Consider the following 21,873-nt stretch of genomic DNA (forward strand, 5'->3'; position numbering starts at 1 on the left):
GCCATTGATCATCTACTTTCTCCTGCATTTTGCTCCTCCATATACTACTTTTTGGTATCTGTCCATCAGCCACCCTCATGTCTATATAATCAGTGTCACATCTATCTCCCATTTGTTCTTGTAACAAAGTCCCATATGGTATTCTGTCAAATGTGTTTTCAAATCCAGCAGAATCATCGTGTAGTCATTCCCTTTATCCAAATCAGTTGTCACTCTGTTATAAAAAAGTTATTAAATTACTAAGGCATTACCAACCCTTCACAAAGTCATGTTGCCCCTCATAGAGAATCATATTCTTCTCTGTTCATTCTTGATTTCTCTTTTTGACTAACTTTTCCCGTACTTTCATCACCACCATCACTCCTGAGATACTGACTGGTCTATAATTTGTTATTGCAGTCTTAGACCTTTCTTATGCAAAGAATTTTATTTTTTTTACTCTCTTTTCACTTCCTTGGAACTCTTCCAGAGCTGAAGCTTAAAGAGTCTAGTCAAAGGCATTACTAGTTCCTTTACACATTCTTGCAAAACACAAGCTGATATTCCATTTAATTCCATGTCTGTATTTACATTGAGATTTTGCAATATCCTAAGAACTTCCAATTCATTTGCCTCTGTTTCCACATCAGTCAACCTCACTTATCATTCAAGTAAACCTGACTTGCATGATATTCTCTTGCAAAGTGGTCACTCAGTAACCCAACTATTTTATCTACTTCGCTGATGTCACCACCATCAGCACTCATTAAGGTTATCCTTCCACAGTCATTCATCTTCTTACTTGCCATGTAACGAAAGAATGCTTTGGGATTTCCTTTGACCTGTTCGGCTAGTTGCTTCTCATAATCTGATTTTGCCTTCTGCTGTTCACCTTTCTCCTTATATACCTTATACAACATTTTCTTTTTTTTTGCTACTCATGCTTAACTCATTTTATCCCAGCATACTCATTTGAGTACAGCACCTAAAATGGCCTAGTGGTGACATCTCTTGCACAACAGTCAAACATTGGAGAGGGTTACAGTTTTAGCAACCCTATTCTGCCACATTTTTGCAAATTAAAAGTTAGGTGATGCCGTAGTCATACTTTTTCAGTACATATTCTAAAACTGACCTGCCAATTCCTGTATGATAATTCGAGTGCTTTATTTCTTGTATTTTTTTCAAATATTTTTTCATTGTGCTGACTGTATGTGTTACAAAGGTAAGTACTAAATACATTTTTTTTTATATATCAGCACCTCTGTTTGATTATGGGTTGAGAACATGTACAAAATGGACCTGTACTCATTTGAGTATGGTGGGCTTATAAGGAGTCAATATATATATATACGTACGTACGTACATACATATATATATATATATTTGTTCTAGGTTTAGTACCTCTGAAAAAATGAACCCCGATGAATTTCAGCCAATAAGTCCAGTTCAGCTTTATGGAAAGCGTTTCAGAACACTTGGATTAGCTGTGGACAATGTAACAAATTCCAATCATCAAGATATATCTGTAGTTATCATTCCTCCCGATGATGATTATCAAATGGATAATGAGGATATTGATGATGATGATCTCCAGCCTGACCATCTTCCCAATGAACGTTCCAGGGGAAATAGAGCTTCATTAAGCAAGTGACTAATCAGACAGCGATGATGATGATCTTCCTCTAGCCACGATAAGACAACGTTGCTTGGCTGCGCAAAGTCAAGTAATTACCAACGAGCCTGTATGGACAGAAGATATCTTAGACATCAGTATGTCAGTAACTACAGGGTATATGGACCGTCTGAGTAATGTGAAGGACCAAATCCAAAATAAAACTCCAGTTGAAATATTTGAAAGATTTATCGATAAAGAAATTATTACCATTATTATTGAACAGACCAATTTGTACGCTATGCAGAACAATAATCATGCACTTCAAGTAACCGAAGAAGACACGAAGGTATTTATCGCAATTCTACTTTTGAGTGGATACCACAGGTTGCCAAGAGAGCATCACTATTGGTGTTTAGATGAGGATCTCCTGGTTCCCCCAGTGTCCAACAGTATGTCAAGGAACCGTTTTCAAGAAATCAAGAAATATCTACATTTGGCCAATAATTCACAAATAGATAAAAACAATAAAATGTATAAAATACGACCTCTAATGGATAAACTAAATAAAAAATTTCAACAGTTTGGCATATTCAACAATCTGCCATCGATTTCTCTCATCGATTTCTCTCAATCGATGAAGCCATGATCGAGTATTTTGGGCATCACTCTGCTAAGCAGTTCATGAGGGGCAAGCCGGTCAGGTTTGGCTACAAAGATTGGATGCTTTAATTTTGATACCTGATCTGCCCATTGTATTCATGTGAGTACATATATATATTTTTTTAAAATTATGCTTCTTTTTTTTTAACAGTCAGTATAGTGACACATTTTCAACTAAATAATATGAAGAAAATTGCCTTTAAAAAAAAAAAATCTTGGGATCAAATGGTTTAATGATACTATTCATCAATCTCATTCTTACCTGATTAATCCTCCTGAACTTGAGTATACAATCTGATATTGCTTCCTCTTGATGTCCCTTAACTATCTCCTGCATTACTAGCATCCTTCCCTTGCAGAGTTTATAGCTTCAAGTTTCCTTCTGAGCTTGTCAACCTGCTTTGTAGTTCCACATATACCCTTTTTTGATAGAAATTCCTCATATTTTACATTTTCCCAAGTCAAGAATGCATGGTCACTCTTCTCAATTGGAGGCAACGTGGCTGCCATGGTTAGATAGCTATTCTGATCTTGTGACCAGATCTAGTGCTCTTGTTTCTTTTATCACATGCTGCCTGAAGTAATTATCTTACAGTTGGTGTATAAATTGAATTAATTTTTTCTGCCACGCGGTGTCGGTGAATAAGCTACTCTAAACTTGTGCTCCCCATTTTATCGTTATTTTGAGTGTTTTTCATTGAAATTAATCATCAAATGAAAACCCTAACAGGTTATGCATTAAATCAGCTATCTCTCCAGTTCTAAATAAGCCATGTGTAAGTGCTCACTATGTCTCCCATATGCAGCAAAGATGGCGGCAACAAAAACCAACAGCGAACGAGCACCCTGTGTCTCGTTCGCGTCGTGGCACAGTGCCGTCAATTGCTGCTGACAAATCTATTATGTGCTGCAGCTGCAAAACTGGTGTCACAGATAGAAAAATGGATATATTCTGTGAGTTCTGTTGCCACTGGCTGCACACCTCCTGTGCCAGAATAGATGAATCTGCACATAAGCTATTATCGAACTTAACCAGCAGTTCTTCTGTTCACTGTGCCTTCCTTTGTTAAACAACTTCTGAACATAGGTAAATGTGGTGAAAACCTTGAACAACACATTAATGCTTTGAACGAAACTTTTACCTCCAAAATACGTGCAGCGGAAGTTAAACTTGAATTAATTGATGACCGGCGCAATGCAAGCTCGCTTTTGCCCACTAATGAACTTCACAATCTAATCGCATCAACAGTAAACGACTTGGAGGTCAAAAACAAAAAATTCAACTCCGTTATTTTGAACTTTGCGCTGGAAAATGGAAAATCATTAAAAGAGGACATAGACTAGCTGAAGAGTGCAACATTGATTCTAAGAATATCGTCATGTGCCATCGTTTCAGGCCTTTAAATAAAAGAAAGGACGGAGTGAACTTTTCACACCTAGTAAAAGTGACTTGCAACACGCTGATGTGCATCAAAACTAATGACAGCAATCAACAAGTTCAAAGACACCTATCCCCAATCGTGCATATGTGCCTGACCAGATTTATCATTTGTGCAGAGGTAACAAAGATGCCAGCTTCGAAGACAACTCGAAGAAAAACTGTTGTCAAAATGGTGACAACAGTTGGATCATCGACTACAGACAAGTTAAATTGGTGCAAAAATCAAGTGTTGCCACTAGCAGCCGCCATGGTGGTATGCAGGCACTGCATAGGAAATGTGCAAGACCCTTGCGGTCAAACATATGACTCACAAAATCCTACATATCCATTTCACCAACATCCGTGGCCTACTTAATAGTGTTCATTACCACCTTCAGTCTACCAAACCCCACCTACTCTTTTTGACAGAAACTCAAATCTCACCCAAATCAAATCCCAGCTATTTATCTCAACCTTCCAAACCCCACTCACTCATTTAAAAATTTTATGGAATTTACAACCCGTGTTAAAAAAACTTTTATTATCCCGACATTTTGATCTTCATATCAAGATCATGATCTGGAGCATACATAAATATACAAGACAAGCTGAGTTACATTATTAACTGTAAGCTAGAGAAACAATGATTTGATCACATGCTATTCTACTGGCATGACCTCTAGTGGGAAAAAAAAATAATAATTTATAAATTACATCAAGCTAAATTCTGTTTATGATGACAGGATTAAACATTCTTTCTTACAGATGGTTTTCTTTCAAATACAATGATGTCCTATTTTTAGTATTACAATTGTTTTTTTTTTTTCCCACTAGAATTTTTTTCCACTCATGCCGGTAGAATAACATGTGATCAAATATTGTTTCTCTAGCTTACAGTTAATAATGTAACTCAGCTTGTCTTGTATATTTATGTATGCTCCAGATGATGATCTTGATATGAAGATCAAAACGTCGGGATAAAAAAGTTTTTTAACACGGTTGTAAATTCCATAAAATTTTTAAATGAATGCTGATCACCATGTAACACTAAAAGAAAGGAAACTCTACTCGCTCTTTAACAACTTTTGTCTCAAGGGTGGTATATACTTGCCAGAAAGCACCCAACCTAGAATCACCCAACTTTGACCTTCTTTGGTTGAAAATATCCCTTCCCCATTCAGTCAAATTCATTTGCTGTGTCTATTGCTTCCCCAACACAACCAGCCACTCTGAGCTCTTTAATTTCCTCTCCTTAAAAATTGATTTTCTTTAATTCTACTTTCCCAACAGCAAAATTATCCACCTAGGAGATTTTAATATCCACAATACTAGCTGGCTTTCCTCCTCCAGTTGTACAGATCTTGCAGGCAGAGATACTGTAACATTTGCCATCACTAATAACCTTACACAACTTGTTCAGATGCCAACCAGAATACCAGATAACCCAAACCATTCCCCAAACATTCTAGATCTCTTCCTCACCAATGACCCCTCCAAAATACACGGTGAAAGTAGCGAGGGCCCCCCCCCCCAGGGTAATTCTGACCACAATCTAGTGCTCATCTCCTCCCCGTGCAACAACAAAACTTACACAGACACTCCCATACAAGAATAGTTCGGCATTATAACAATGCCAAGTGGTACAGTCTCAGCAACTTCTATGCCACATTCTCATGGTTGGACTATTGCTTCATGCCTTCCAACCAAACATGTGCACCGAACTTATTACCAAAGTAATCCTCATCGGCATGGAAACATACATTCCACACAGTACTCTGAACTGCCATTTCTTAACTAAACCCTGGTTCTCCAAAATATATGGCAAGGCTGTACAGATGAAACACCAGACATACCGTAACTGCCTGAAATCAAGAACTCATCCTCCTTTAGAGCTTATACTGAAGCCCGAAATAGATGCAAAAAAACAATCAGTGCTTCCAAAAAAGAGTTTGAAAGAGCAAAAAGCAGGGAACTGGCAACCTGTCCAAATGGCAGCTGAGCCTTTTGGTCCCTCGCCAGAGCAATTGGCCGTAACTTCTGCCCAACACTATTCCCACCCGTATCATACCCAGATGACTCTATTGCATCACCCACAGAAAAAGCCAATCTTCTGGCTTCCAATGCATGCATAATTGACGATGGTAAATGTCCCCAACCATTCCAGAACAAGTCCCCTATAGCCTTTTGCTAGGATGAGATCAGAAAGCTATTGTCCAAATTAGACACAAAGTCTCTTGGTCCTGATGGCATTCCCCCAATTGTCCTGAAAGTTTGCACACCAGAACTGATGCCTATCCTATGTCGCCTATATGTACTCTCTTACTCCACTGGAATCTATCCCACAAACTGGAAATTGGCATATATTCAGCTTGTATCCCAAGAAGGGTAACAAGTCACTGTCGTCCAACTACTGCCATATCTCACTTACCTTGGTCCTGTCTAAAGTAATGGGAAAAAAAATCATTAATTCCCAACTCCTACACTACCTTGAGGACACCCACCTAATAAATGGCCACCAGAATGAATTCCGTCACTGCCGATCAACAGGAGATCTGCTCATATATGTCACCCATCTCTGGACAAATGCCATGGAGAAGTTTGATGAATCTCAAGTGGTTGCTCTTGATATCTTCAAAGCCTTTCACTGAACTTGGCACAAAGGCTTACTGAGCAAATGACCATCATTCGGTCTGACCCAGGGCTTCTATCATTGGATTGCCAGCTCTCTGTCTGGATGGCTCCTTATCTTCTCACCATTGAATTAATGCTGGGGTTCCACAAGGTTCTGTCCTCTCACCAGCCCTCTTCCTACTATATATATCAATAACCTACTTCAGTTGACCTCCAACCCAATACACAGTTTTGCAGATGATAGCACACTACATATCCTCACTTTCATTTGGTAAACCTTACCTTACACAACTCACCTCAACCTACAGAACATCGATTGATGGGGTTCGGATAATGCTAATAAAACCCAGTTCTGTCCTATTTCCCATTAAAAAAAAAAAAAAATTCCCAGTATCCTTTTTGACTATACTCAAATTTCCAGACAGTTTGAGATCTCTCTTCTTGGAATTATCCTCACATCAAACCTCTACTGGCATAAACACATCACAACCATTGCATCCTCAGCTTCAATAAAACTAGGATTTCTTTTTCACTCAAGACATTTCTTCACCTCTGAACAGCTGTTAATATTATACAAATCGCAAATCCACCCGTTATTGAATACTGCTCCCACATATGGGGTGGGACCCCTAAAAGCTCTCTCAAAATGCTTGACTCAATACAGAGGAGATCAATTAGACTTATTCATGACTCATCTCTTACCAACTCTCTCTGCTCACCTTCACACAGATGTTTGGTTTCTGCAGTATGTATATTCTATAAATATTTCCATGGGAAATGCTCATCTGAAATAACATCAATAATTCCTCCACTCAGTACTTAGCTCATTGGAACATGTGCAACTGTTGCTCAACATCCCTTCACAGTACACCTAGAAACAAACAGAACAAGTTTTTTTTCCTCCTCCTTCATCCCCGCAACTGCTGCACTGTAGAACAGTCACCCCCCCCCCGCTACGTTTCCCAAGGAATACAATTTACAGTCATTTAAATCAAATGTAAATAAGTTCCTCCTTTCCCAATCCAATACATCAACCTACTTCAGACACATGGTCCTAATGTACTATAGGTTGAACAACCAACCTCTTGTGTATGGACACAACATAAAAAATAATAATAAAAAAATAAATTTCATTTCCTTTCTGCCATGTGATTTTTCTTTCTTACAGTTGATATCTTCATAGTTGTTCATAGTTGTAGTGCCCCATAATGATCACTTGACCTGTACTCATTGGACTAATTTGTTGATGCCTGTCTTCCAGATCATTCTGGAACCCCCTGGCCTATAGCAGCAGCCAGTAATATATTTTGTCTTGCTGGCCTTAATTTCACATCAAGATTGCTTCAAAAGAACTCTTTTTGGCTAGAAATCATCTGTCTGCTATCATCAGCAGTACCAACTGGTGTTGTTAGTGAAGTCTCACCGATGTCTATAACTTATGATAAGGTTGAACTAATTATGCTCCAAACTCCTCCCTCTTGTTTTTGAGACTTCTAGCATTAGTATATAGAAACTATAGCATCTCTTCAGTTCCCAGCCTCAATTGTTTCTATACATTCTCAATTAAGAATGCAGTGAATGTTTTCAGTGTTCCTGCCTATTTTCATAGTCTTTGTCTTTTTTGTTGCTAAGCTCATATTTATTGCAGCATTTATTCAATTTAATCAGAGAATCTGTAGGCTTGTACTGGATTTATTTAAGAATATAACATGTGCATAAAATCAGGATGGGAACTGAAGAGATGCTACACTTTCTATATACTAATGCTAGAAGTCTCAAAAACAAGAGGGAGGAATTACCAGTTAATTACCAGTTATGTCTGACCAACGTATAAGCCTTGTTACTAGAACAAGAGGGAGGAGATTTTGGCATAATTAGTTCAACCTTATAAGTTATAGACATCAGTGAAACTTCACTAATTTCTGGAATTTTTGAGGGACAGATGTCTTAGGCAACACATAATAGATGAAACAAGAGGTTCAAGAGCTTTGGATTTGGTCATCAGAAGAGCCGATAACTGAGATGAAATCTCCGCCCCCCCCCACACACCCTGTTGGAGAGAGTGACCTCTCCAACAGATTTGACTTAGAAGATGAATAGACATGCAGGAGTATCAAAGAAAAGGGAACATATGTGGCATTATAAGGCAGGTGATTATAATAGTCTTAGATGTCAACTTGGGGGTTCCATGGAGGACAGAATTGGAAGGCCGGGATATCATTAGTGCGTGGGAAATTGTGAAGGAATATTTGTTGGCAGCAATAGTAAGCTGCATTCCACAAGTGAAGAAGAGGACACAATTTGATGTAAAGTGGATGACAAACAATATCAAACAAGAACTGCAGGTGAAAAAGAGGTTATGGAAGAGAGATATAAGGAGAGAGGGAGAGCAGATGCATGATGAAGAATATAAAATTCAGGCTAGGAGAGTGATTAATATGGTAAGGAAGGCAAAACTGGAATATGAGAAGTGGCACACTAAGATCCAAAGAAAATCCTAGGGAATTTTTTAGCTTTGTGGCCAGTAGGAGGAGAAATGATTATGGAAGTATGACATTGTGCGATAAAAATCGGTGACTGATGCAGAGGACATAGCGGAGTTATTCAATAAACACTTTATTGGAGTATTTCACCTGGAGAAGTAAGTTTTGTTACTAGAGGGATAGGGCAGGTTTAGAGGTGCAAGAGAAGAGTGTGTTCCAAATACTGAATACCCTGGATGTCAGTAAAACTGTGGGACTGGATGGTATTTCACCACCGGTTTTGAGAATGTGCTAAAGAACTGAAGGCCCCATTGACCTGGCTTTTTAATGAAAGTTTGGCTACGGGAAAGGTACCCAAGAAAGGGAAGGAAGGTAAGATAGTGCCATTGCATAAGGACGGTAGCAGACTGGATGTGTTCAACTATAGCCCAGTTTGTGTTTCATCAGTAGTTGTAAAGATCTTGGAGAAATTAGTGAGGGACCATATACAGCATTGGGCATATGAGGATAATGTCATCTGTTAGAGTCAACATGGATTTGTTAAGGGGTGCTCTTGCTTTAGTGATATTGCCTTTTATATTTATGATTTTATATTTTTATTGATATGATTAATATGATTATATATTTATATTTTATAATTGCCTTTTATAATAAAGTGACAAGAGCAGTTGATGAGAGAAAGGCATATACTTCAGTTTTTTTGGATTTTGCAAAGGTATTTGAGGGTGCCACATGATAAGCTGATATTTAAGTTGCAAATGGGTTTAGATGTCAGGTTAGTCAACTGGATTCAGGATTGGCTGTCTGATAAGTATCAGAGAGTTGTGTGTGTGTGATGGGACAGTATCAAGGAGGCAGAAGGGTACAAGTAGGGTCCCACAGGGCTCAGGACTGTGACCTTTATTGTTTAACCTTTATATCAATGACATTGTCAATTGATCACGGGGGGATATTCAGTTGTTTACAGATGATGTGAAGCTGGGAAGGGTTATTAGTCATAGTGTAGATGTGGCAGCCCTGCAAGAGGATTTGAATAAACTAGACAGATGGGCGAATGAATGGGAGTGTTAGTTTAATGCAGCAAAATGTTAAGTTTTGGAGTTTGGGATATATCGATGGGAGGCTGCATACTGGAGGTTGTACTGGAGGAAGTAGGAGAGACAAGATCTGGGGGATGCTTGATAGAAAGCTGAAATTCAGGGAAATATTGCAAAGCTGGTGAAGGCAACCCAGAGGATTGCTGCTATACTGAGGAGGACATTGACCTGCAGAGATATGTAAGTTATCATTCCATTGTATTAGACCCTGATCAGACCACACTTACACTATTATTCTCAAATATGGTCCCCAGGATTTGAAGGGGATAAATTAACTGTGGAAAGAGTACAGAGATGGATAACAAAGATGGTTTCAGGCTTGTACAATTTTAGTTATGAGGATCAGCTGAGGGAATGTGAACTGCAGATTTTGGTAGATAAAAGGAGGAGAGGTGATATGATTGAGACTTTTAAATTGTTGAGAGGTAGTTACAGGATTCACATTGGGAAGTTCTTCACTTGGTGGAACAGTGGGAAGGAACGATGACAAGAGGCCATCTCTGGAAGTTGCAAAAGGAAGCTGTGAGCAAGAGCGTGAGGAGTGGTTTCTTTGCATGGAGTGTGGTTGAACCATGGAATGCATTGCCTGATAAAGTGGTGAGAGTAAGAACGATCAAGGAGTGGTATGATAGATTTTGTGTTTCCTAGACCTCCCACAATGAGTCTTTTGACTCCATGGAGGCCTGATTAATAATAATAACAATAAAAAGCTGAGATTAACATCTGTGATTCTATTAGGTTTAATGCCACTTCAAACTGTCTTCTTATACCTCCTTCAATTCTATAATTTAAAGATGCCAAGAAATTATATTCTTGGTTTAATCCTTTATCCAAGTGTAAGCAAACAAAGTTTGCACATGAAGTAATTTCACGAGTGGGCAACTTGTATATAGAGTCTAATGACCTCACATCACTTGCCTTACTATCCCATAATGCAAAACATTATTTGCATTATGGGATTCACTTACCTCACAAATATTGACTATCTGTTGATCAGTATAATGTACCATTTACACAATTACTGAGATTAGGACATTTTCTCTTGGCACCCTGTAATATACCTTTTCTAGGTCTACAAAGCTAACAGATTCATATTATGTTCCTGTGATTTCTCAACTGTTGGTCTTAAAGTAAAATCTGATCCTGACAATCTATATTTTGCCCTATTCCTGCTTGTTCTTCTCTAAATTTCTCCTCCACAATGTTTTTCAGCCTCTTTTTTAAGTATGCCTGCATAAATCTTACTTGGAACACTTAGTACAGTAAATTCCTCTGTAATTCTTTTTTCTCTGTTTTTCTCTGTATTCAGTTTTATTCCCTTTTTTATAGATGGGTGCTGTGAGAGCTGTACTCCAGTCATCTAGAATTTGACCTTCTGACCAGGCCATCTGAATTATTCTGAGTCACTGTAAAAGTTTTATACCTCCATATTTAACCATTCCACATTTCAAGTTTTTCATGGTATTTTCAACTTCAAGTATTTGTGTGTACTTCTGATTTTACTCCTCTTGAATGTTCTGTTCCACTGTGTTGTCCCTATTTGTTACATTTTGCAGTCTTCCAAAATAATTAATCCAGACATCTAGAATACCTTTATCTTCAATTTCATGTCACCTTTGTCATCCCTCATTCCTTTCACAGTATTCTTCTCTCCATGTCTGAGCTTTTTCAGTAGCCTCCAGAATATTTTGCTGCCTTATTGATAAAAGTTTCCCATGATTTCTGTTTAGATAGATACTTTTACTCAGCTATTTTTGTTTTGCTTCACTTTCTTACATGCCTTCAGGAACTTTAAATACACTTTCTTCTTTTCCTTTCCTACCTCTAACTTCCTGAGTCAGTTTTTTTTTTTTCAGATATGCCCCTCTAGCTGAATCAGTTGTGGTCTTCACAGTCTGCCACTGTCTCAAAGGTTTGGTTCTTGTTTAATAATATTTCTGTATCAAATTCTACAATTCACCTGCGAAAACTGCTCAACTTAAATTCTTTTTTAACTCTTCTTACAGATTTCTCTTTACAGTATGATATTCGATTTTATCCTGCCTGAAAACTAAATGCTGATCACTTGTGATTTCAAATCCTCTGTGTGCTCTTGTGTCCTGAATCCTGAACCAGCAGGAAGGTATTGTTATCAACAATAAAAGTCAATGACACTTATAATTTCTTGCATCTTCTTTCTATATGGATTTGTGCACATGTTTATGTTGAAATATGGTGTTAGTAATTGCTAGCTAGTCCATGTCCTGAATGGAAATCTGAAAACTACTTACTATTATTATTAGCTTTGTTTTTTCCTCCAGATTTTCTCAAATATATTTTTGTGTTTGGTAAACATTTCCTACTCTGCCTTTAGATCTGCAACAAGGACCAACTTTTCCTTTTTCATTGTGTTAGCTGTTTTCTCTAATGCATCAAAAAATTCCTCCACTTCTATCTTAGTACACATACCAACCACTGAATTAGAAACTTTTATTTTATGTATAGACATGCAACTGCCATTGCCAATCCTCTTTAATTTCCTGTGCATAGTTCAGTGAGATATGGGTCAGGAACAGCCTTCATTAAATGCTTCGGTCAATTGCTGAACATAGGAAGTTTTTACTTATGACAGCCATCTTGTTTTTGACAGACTATCTTAGGTCAGGGAAAACGTTGGAAGTCGCTGTCATTCTAACTGAACCAATGATGAACAATTTTTGCATGACGGACAGTAGCATTGTTGTCTGTGAAACAACTGTCACCTGCTGGATAAAAAGTCACATCTTGCAGGATGGACTTGATCAGCAACAATGTTCAGATATTCTTTGGAGGATACCTAACCTTCCAACAATATCAGGAGAGCTGATCCATACCATCAGAACATGCCCCACACCATGACACCACCTCTAGAATCTTGAGTAGTGTTTATAAGGTAAGCTGGGTTCATGAGGCTCCTGCCTATCATCTGTACAGAACAAGATGTACCGTGCCTCATTGTACCACATGACTTTTTTCGTAGTATCCAGTGACAGTGTTCCTGACACCACTGAAGATGAACTTTCCACAAAGCAAATTGTTTGTCTGTACAAGCCTTCTCAGATTTATGATGTCGATCTAGTAACTGACGGACTGTTCTTAGGATCACAGTTATGTTTCTTAAACAAGTCGCGTGGGTTATTTTTCCACTGATTAAACACCCAGAGTATTTCAGCTGTTGAGAGAGACCAGCAGTGCTGGTTTCAAAATCATTGCTCTAACAAGACTGCATCCACAATAAGCCCTTTATTAAACTCAAAAAGATCCTTTGTTTTTCCCATTGTGGTCAACTCTGTTGATGATTACCGACAGCAACTATTTAAATTGCTGGTCAGTAATTCTAGGTCATTAAGTTGTAGGCAACTATTTAATGACACATGATATCCTTGACCAAGTATTTCGCATGTATACTGCATAAGTGACTTTTATGTACATCTGTATAAAGGTTACTAATTCAGTGGCCGGTATGTGAACCATAGATGCAAATAAGTCTCATTATCCAATTCCCCAATCCTGATATTGCTCTACTTGATATCAGTTTATTCAATTTATATTTAATAAATTTATTTTTATTATTATTATATATATATCTACTAGGAGGGGCTCTTCCCCCCCCTATCGGCTATGCCCCCCCCCCCCAGTTCAGGACTGGTAAGCTGGTTCTCCTTGAATTCTGATGACTCAAAATTTGAAAACTCGAAGGGGGTTCCATCACCCTGGCGCCTACAGTCGCCTCGAGTTCCAGACTGGTAGGTCGGTTTTTGAATTCTGATGACTCGTATTTTGAAGACTCGAAAGGGGGTTCCGTTCTCCTTGTGCCTACGGTGCCCAACCCCCCAAGTTCTGGACTGGTAGACTGGTTCTCTACTGCAAGCAATAGTTTCAGCTTGTATCAGCCTTCGTCAGGTGCACATTAAAAAAAAAATAACCAGTAAAAACATGGAGGAAATAACTGTAAACAGCACGGAAAATTAGTGTATATATATTTCAACGTTGAAGTCTGCGCATTCAAAATTGTTCCCTCGTTGGTTTCATTATTGGGTGTATGCATGTGTATAGCATCTCGTGAACGCCAGTATTTGACCACAGAACAATGACAGTCTGAAAGGTAACTCAGGTTGTTGTTGAGATATAGTGGTTTGAGAATGATTTCCTTTGATTCTATTATCTTCCTTTCTACTTCCTCATGGCAATGGAAAATGTTATTAGACTTGTCCCATAGGACTGTATGGCTAGGGGTTCTTCATTAGAACATGACTAGACGATGCACTGGCTCGTGTTCTCTTCTAAGTGACGTCTCTCTTGTGCTCCTCAATGCGTAACTCGATTGACTTCTCTGTTTGGCCAAAGTAAAGTATGTCACAGTTGCACCAGATCTGGTAAATACCAGGATATTTAAGATTATGATGTCTAGGTTTCAGATGGCTCACTAGGGAGCAGATTTTTGTAAGAGGAGTAAATAAAGTTCTTATGTTGTATTTTCTAAGAACCTTGGCTAATTTAGGTGAGACAGAGCTTATGTATGGAATAGAAATATTACCTTTTACACCATTGAGTTCTTTATTAAGTTCTATCTCATCATCAAGAAGATAGCAAGCACGATATCCTAGAGTAGAAATGATTCCAAACTTCTGAGGAGGATAATGATGGGAATGACCATGGAGATATCTGTTAGTGTGTGTAGGTTTTCTGTTAATCAAGATTTTAAGTTTTTCTGAGGAACAGGTCAGTTTGATGTCCAAAAAAGGAAGAGAACCATTAGCTTGTTCTTGTTCTACTCAAGGATAAATTATCTAAAAAGATCATGGCTTACTTACTCATTGCATCAACTCAGGATACATCAAATTTCAGGATACTATCTATAAACAGAATCATGGTCTTGCAATGCGTAATCCATTGTCTCCTATACTTGATAACATCTATCTAGAAGATCTGGAAGTTAAAGCCAAGAATTTGGAAAATATATATTGATGACATTTTCCTGATTTGGAGCCATGGCCTTGAATCTCTCCTGAACTTCCTTGAACATAGTTAACACCAAAACATAAGAATTTACTGCAGAGTTTGAAGCTAATGGTTCTCTCTTTTTTTTTTTTTTACGTCAAACTGACTCGTTCCTCAGAAAAACTTAAAATCTTGATTTACAGAAAACCTACACACACTAACAGATATCTCCACGGTCATTCCCATCATTATCCTCCTCAGAAGTTTGGAATCATTTCTACTTTAGGACATCGTGCTCGCTCTCTTCTTGATGATGAGATAGAACTTAATAAAGAATTCAATTTTCTCAAGTCTACTTTTCAACTAAATGGTTATTCTCAAAAAACTACTGATAAATTCCTATTAATCCTCCCGGTTGCTATAATGAAGAGACCAATAGTGTAAAAGATAATATTTCTATTCCATATATAAGCTCTGTCTCCCCCAAATTAGCCAAGATTCTTAGAAAATACAACAAACATAAGAACTTTATTTACTCCTCTTCCTAAAATCTGCTCCCTAGTGAGCCATCCAAAACCTAGACATCATAATCTTAAATATCCTAGTGTTTACCAGATCTGGTGCAACTGTAACATACCTTATTTTGGCCAAACAGAGAAGTCAATCGAGTTACGTATTGAGGAGCACAAGAGAGATGTCACTTACAAGTGTTAAATTCTTAATGTAAGGAATTATGATATAATAGTGTTTCATTCAGGATTTAACATTGTCTGCCATTCTCTGAGCCAAATTTGTTCATCAGACAAATAGTAAATTAATCACTTACTAATGTATATTCCATAATTATAAAATAATTGTATGTTCTAATAGTTGTTAATTATTTATCCTGTACTAATTCTTTGTGGAGTATATAAATCCTATGTTAACTGTGCACGGAAACTCGGAACTTAGTTCATTTATGTAAACCATCGCCAAGGACATAGCCACTATAACAGAAATTAAGTGCTGTATAAAATTACGAAGTTATCCGCCAGCGCACATTTTGGCGCTAGTTACTATGCCGAGCTAACGAACTTCCACGAAGTGGATTTTGGCACGAAGAAGGAAGGAGGAGACATGCGCTGTTGAATAAGAAGAGAGAGAAGCGCAAAGGATAGAACCAGGTTGAAAAGACAAGGGAGTTCCCTGTTTTTCTCTTACTCTTTCGCAGGCTCTTATTCGTATCCTGATTCTTATTCCCTCATCTTATAAATGTGAAAGACGAGAGGCACGACAGGGATTGCCTAGGAAACCTGAAGGATATTCATTTTTGAATGAAGCAGGCATATATTCCCGAGCCAACAAGATCGTTACGGTGAATCTGGATCCTATTGAACTAAAGTGACCTAAGAGAGAAAGCTATTGAGAAACAAGGAAGTTTTCCAGAACATGTGATAATAAGTAAAGTATATCAACCATCCCGATAAGGAAATCCTTTTTATGTCTTTTGTGAATGTAATTACATTAAAGAGGAAGTGTATTGCCTTAATGACAGTTAAAGTTTAAATGATATCTTGAAGCTTGTTCCAAGAGAACGTGATATAAGTTAGAAACTGACTTATTAAGAATTACTGGAATAGATTGATGGAACTTTAGAATTCCTTGGAGAGTATTTAACAATATGTGCTTTGTATATCCTGAACGGCTATGTGTTAAGAATTCAACCATGCCGAGTATACTGTACTGTGAAGTTACTATTGTCTTAATAAGAACTTCTTTATTTCATGATCATTTTAGTTATGTTTAGATCTTCTTTGATTAATGTAAATTCATGTGTTAGTGTATTAAATGTTTTTATTTAATTTGAATCTTGTGCTTGCCTGAGTTCATTTCATTGCACCGCTCATTTTAACAGTTCCGATCTAAGCGGGAACTCTATTTAATGTGAAAGTAAGGAAGGATTAGAGAACTGTGACTGCTATATAACTTAAAAGTAATTTGTCTAAGGAAAGTTCTGTCTTATTTAGATTACTGTAGCATTGTACTTGCTGATGATTGATTCCTTAACATTATTCTTACAACCATGGACACAGAGTGGCACAGTTAAATATAAATTTTCTTTGTGTTTGAAAATAGAATCAATCAGCAGAAAGAACAACTAGGGAATTATCGACCTAGTCAATAACCTCCCCTATTGTCTTAACTCTTATACAATATTACCCATATAGAGATTAGGCCTAGACTGTCTCATGACTGAATATTGCATTCAGGTGAAAATAGAATACACAACGAAGAAGAAAGATGTCACAACACAAGAGAATGCAAGCCAGTGCTTTGTCTAGTCATGTTCTATTCTTGGCCAATTCTAATGAAGAAAACCCTAGCCATACAGTCTTATGGGATAAGTCTAATAACATTTTCAATTGCCATGTTGAAGTAGAAAGGAAGATAATAGAATCAAAGAAAATCATTCTCAATCCCCTACTTCTCAACAACATCCTGAGTTACAACCCTTCTGACTGTCATTGTGTTGCGGTCAAATACTGGCGTTCACGAGATGCTATATGCATGCATACGCCCAACAATGAAGCCAACGAGGGAACAATTTTGAATGCGCAGATTTCAACGTTGAAATATATATACACTAATTTTCCATGTTGTTTACAGTTATTTCCTCCATATTTTTACTGGTTATTTCTTTTTTAATGTTTTCCTGATGAAGGCTGATACAAGCAGAAGCTAGTTGTGTAGTACTAATAAACTTTGTTTTCATTTCTCTCGGTTCTAGTCATTCAATTTTTTTATAAAAATGTACAACAACCGAGTAAATCAATCTTTACATACGCAATATATATATATATATATATATATTGTATACATGCCTCTGTTGCGCAATTGGAAGTAGAGCAGAACATTGTCCTTTGGTTGGAAAATACCTGCATTCAGTTCTTGTTGTGACGAGAGTAATCTTTGTGTAGGCATTTTCAACTGAAGGTAAGTTAGCTGATCTCATACAGAAGTACAGGGTTTTTCATCTTGTGCACAGATAAATCAGTCATGAGAACACACGCAATTTACAGACAGAAAATAATGTTGTTGTTGGAGGTTTGTGGTAGTTGCAATGGTTTTGAGGTCGTATGGTGTGCTGTGGATGTTGACAGGAAGAGATATTTAGTTAGTTGGATGTTCTTATAGGCCAAGGCATGTGTGGAGGGAGGTGAAAAAAATGCATAAACAATTTGGTGTAGTATAGAACAAGGGAAGAGTAGTTATATGGGTGATTTTAATTATGGCAGTGTGGATTGGAATGAAGAGATAGCATTTGAGAATATGGAAAATGAATTTCTTAAGAGACAACTCTCTTAGGCAGCATGTAAAGGAGGACACTCAAGGATCGAGAGTTTTAGATCTGATCATTTCATCAGAGGATGTAATCGTGAGTGGGATTTTGCACTTCCCTCCGTGGATTAGAGTGTTTCATGAAGCAATCAGCTGGGTTTTGGCTATCTGTATGAAGACTTTTGTGAGGAAAGGATATATATATACGGAAATACAAGGTTGGTGATTATGACAAGCTTAGGACACAGCTTGGATCTATAGCATGGAACGAGGAGTTCTGGTAAGGAAATAGATGCTACTTGGGAACTGACGAAATACATAACAGCATCAGTGTGTGAATGTATTCTGTCAGAAGGTTGAATAAGGTAGGTATAAACTGGTTGAATGAGGAAATTAAGCATGAAATCTGGAAGAAGGCACTTTGGAGGCAGCACAAGATGAATAATGGTAATAAGTTGCATGAAGAGTATAAAGAGCAGACAAGGAGAGTAACTCAGCAAAAGTGCAGTATAAACAGAAATTAGCAAATCAGGACAAGAAAAACTCTTAGGAATTTTTTTGATATGTGTCAAGTAGAAAAAAGGATGATAGGATGATGCTAATGTATGAAAGTGAGAGATATCAAGGTGTTCAGTGTGCAGTTCATCAGGGTGTTTCATCCTCAGTGCGAAATCAGAAGCTGAAGTGTAGAGAATGAAATGAGCAAGCAAAAAGTATATGATATGTTAAGTAAGGTAAGTGTCAATAAGGCAATAGGACTTGATCACCATGTCTTAAGAGAATGTTCCAAGGCATTAGCATCAGCCTTGGTCTACCTGTTTAACAGGTCTTGCAACAGAACATCCCAAAGTAGTGGAAGAGAGGCAGAATTGTTCCACTTGACAAAAGGCAGTAATAAGGCTAAGGCAACATATTGTAGGCCAATCTGTATATCTACAGTTAAGGTATTGGAGAGGTTGGTTAGAGCTGGGATACAAAAGTGGAGTAAAAACAATGGTATTCTTTGTGTCTAGCAGCATGGGTTTATTAAAGGGAAGTAATGTTTTACCAACTTGCTTTATGTACTATAACAAGACGATGAATGTATTGGACAAGAGATGTATACACTGTGGTATACCTAGGCTTTACAAAGGCTTGTAATTGATTTCTGCACCACAAGTTGGTAACTAAAGTTTTGGGACCATTGCTATTTAATTTGTATATAAATGATATTGGGATGGGTTTAACTGTTGATATACAACTGTTTGCAGATGGTGCAAAACTTGAGGGGAGAGATGAGGAATCAAGTAGATGCTATGGCCTTACAGCAGGACTTGAATAGATTGTATGAGTGAGCAATTATGGAACTGTCATTTCAGTGTTGCAAATTGTAAAGTTCTGAAATTTGGTAGGTAACAATAGGATGCAAAGTATACATTTAGTGGGGAAATTTTAGATTAAGTTCAAGAGGCAAGAGACCTTGGAGTGGTGGTGAACAAGGATCTTAAGTTCAGAGGTCACATTGCACAAGTTGTGAAGTCATCACATCCGATTATGGCAATGATATATAGAGGACCTTAATATGCAAAAATAAAGAGGTTCTGGCTAAATTGTATAAGGCACCTTCATCAGACCTTGTATGGATTAGTGTGCACAGATTTGTCTTCTGGTTTTCATGGTGATGAAGATATATTGAAAAGGGTCCAGAAGAGACTAAGTTGGTAACTAGTCTTTGAGATGTGGGATATGAGGACCGATTGAGGTTATGCAGTTTGCAAAGCCTTGTGAATAGGAAGAGGGGATATGATTGAGACATTTAAGTTAGTAAAGGGTTGTTACCAAGTTAATGTGGAAGGCATTTGTCATAGAATGAGAGGAGGTAGTAAAAAAAGCAGACATCCCTGATAGGGAGGGTGTGAGCAAGGGCATAAGGAGCAGGTTCTTTGCATGGAGAGTGGTTGGTGAGTATAACCTGACATTGTGGTGAATGCAGATACATTGAATGAGTTTAAAGCATTTGATGGGCTTTGTGTGCAACGGTGCGTGTGCCTCCCATAATAAGTCTTTTGACTCCATGTGTGATAAATACCGTGTAATATTTAGTTTTTAGTTCAGAAACCAGTTTGTTATTGAGCAATGATTTCAGCAATGATTGCTGTAATTTCTTAATGGTATGTTATGGCTTTTTAATAATGATGTTTAAACTTTATCTAGTGCTTAATGATTGCTTAAGTAATCTTGAGTAATTTTTTTTAACTAGGTATGTGACTTTTTATGCTAATTCATGGTGCTTTTGTTATTTTTTCACTAGGTACCAAGGGTATTTATTAATGGAAGTTGTGTTGGTGGTGCCCGGGAAACAGAACAGCTTGATAAAGATGATATGCTTCTTGGTCTAATCAGTAAATGTAGTATTTCAAATAGGAGAAAACATTGCTCAGACTAGAAGAAAAATTTGTCTGAATACTTTGCTTTCTGAATGTGCAACATGCTCTTTCATTTTTAGTGGCTGTGTGAATAATCTAATTTATTTCTCTTTAATCGAATTAGATATCAATAAATACATAAATTTATAATGTTTGGGTTAAGTCAAATGACAACATTGGTATTTTATGTGAAAAGAAATTATGTTTATTACAAAATGCTGAAACTAAATGTGGATTCAGAAAAAAAAACCTAAATCTAGTGCTGTTTCATTCAGCACTATAAATGTAGCTGAGACATTGGTATTTTTATACAGAACTTTCATTGATTTGTAGTTTAATGTGCAAGAGGCCATAAATTAGACAGCACTTGTAGAAAGATAACATTATTACAATTCGTGAAAATTGAAAGAATAAATCTTAAACAATCATAAAAGAATTTGAGAGGAAAGAGCTACTGAAAACAATGATCAAGTAGAATTTGGCAGTGTAGTGAAAATGAGAATTGGAATAATGTGTCTGTCATAATGGACACTGACAACAAGGGATAAGCATTACAACAACAAGAAAATGATATATATTTCTGCGCATGTTTGGGAAGAGTGGCCGAGAATAATAGATGAACTGCAACTACTGCAAATTTATATACAGTAAATACTCATTTAATACTGTGCATTCTTGTTTTGGAATAATTTTTTTCCAAACATGTCATTTATAACAGATGGGGGATTCAGTATGTATTCATCTACTTTCTTTTGTTTTGTGTAGTCATCACATGCTAAAGGTGGATCATCACCCATTGAGTTACATGATATTTCATTTGTTTTCAATTATTTTAGCATACAATTTTGTATGTAATGGCCTGTTCCCAACCAAAAGAAAAGAAAATGCAAAAATGAGTTTGTTCACACTTTTCATTCTGATTTGAGAGCATATTACTTATGAAAGTTGCATTGTCATCTTGCTTAAAAAAATCACTTTGACTAAGAGAAGGCTAACATAGATATTTCAAACACCTGTTTCAAACTGTCAGTTCCCTTCTCACAGCTATTTCACCCAGAAACAGGTGCAGTGACTTGGGAGCATTGTATTCCTCCAATTTATACCAGCTATAAACAGGATAATCATCAAACACTAAATCAGGAAAGAAGAAATTATATTGAGTCTTCCAGTGTGTCATCTTGCATACTCGCATACTGACTATGAAAATTACAGGTTTCGTGTTATGTTTACTGGCAAGATAATTTTCACAAACAGTGTCTTAACATGATAAAACTGTTTAATGGTAGACAATGGTCAGTTCTGT

At 37.2% G+C, this 21,873-nt stretch overlaps 1 protein-coding gene across 4 annotated transcripts in view; it reads left to right on the forward strand.

Annotated features, from left to right (window-relative positions):
• Positions 1–20,720, forward strand: part of LOC150104284 (glutaredoxin-2, mitochondrial-like) — a 471,371-nt gene extending 450,651 nt beyond the window's left edge. For all 4 annotated transcript variants that reach the window (XM_090396890.1, XM_090396891.1, XM_090396889.1 and 1 more), the window contains exon 4: positions 20,456–20,720. In XM_090396890.1, the coding sequence (XP_090253016.1) occupies positions 20,456–20,590 (135 nt within the window). In that variant the 3' untranslated portion in view covers positions 20,591–20,720. The remainder of the gene's footprint in view (positions 1–20,455) is intronic.
• Positions 20,721–21,873: the final 1,153 nt, after the last annotated feature.

The sequence above is a fragment of the Typopeltis vanoorti genome, chromosome 8, assembly GCF_054136105.1.
Source record: "Typopeltis vanoorti isolate ZY-2024b chromosome 8, IOZ_Tvanoo_1.0, whole genome shotgun sequence".
Lineage (NCBI taxonomy): Eukaryota > Metazoa > Arthropoda > Arachnida > Uropygi > Thelyphonidae > Typopeltis > Typopeltis vanoorti.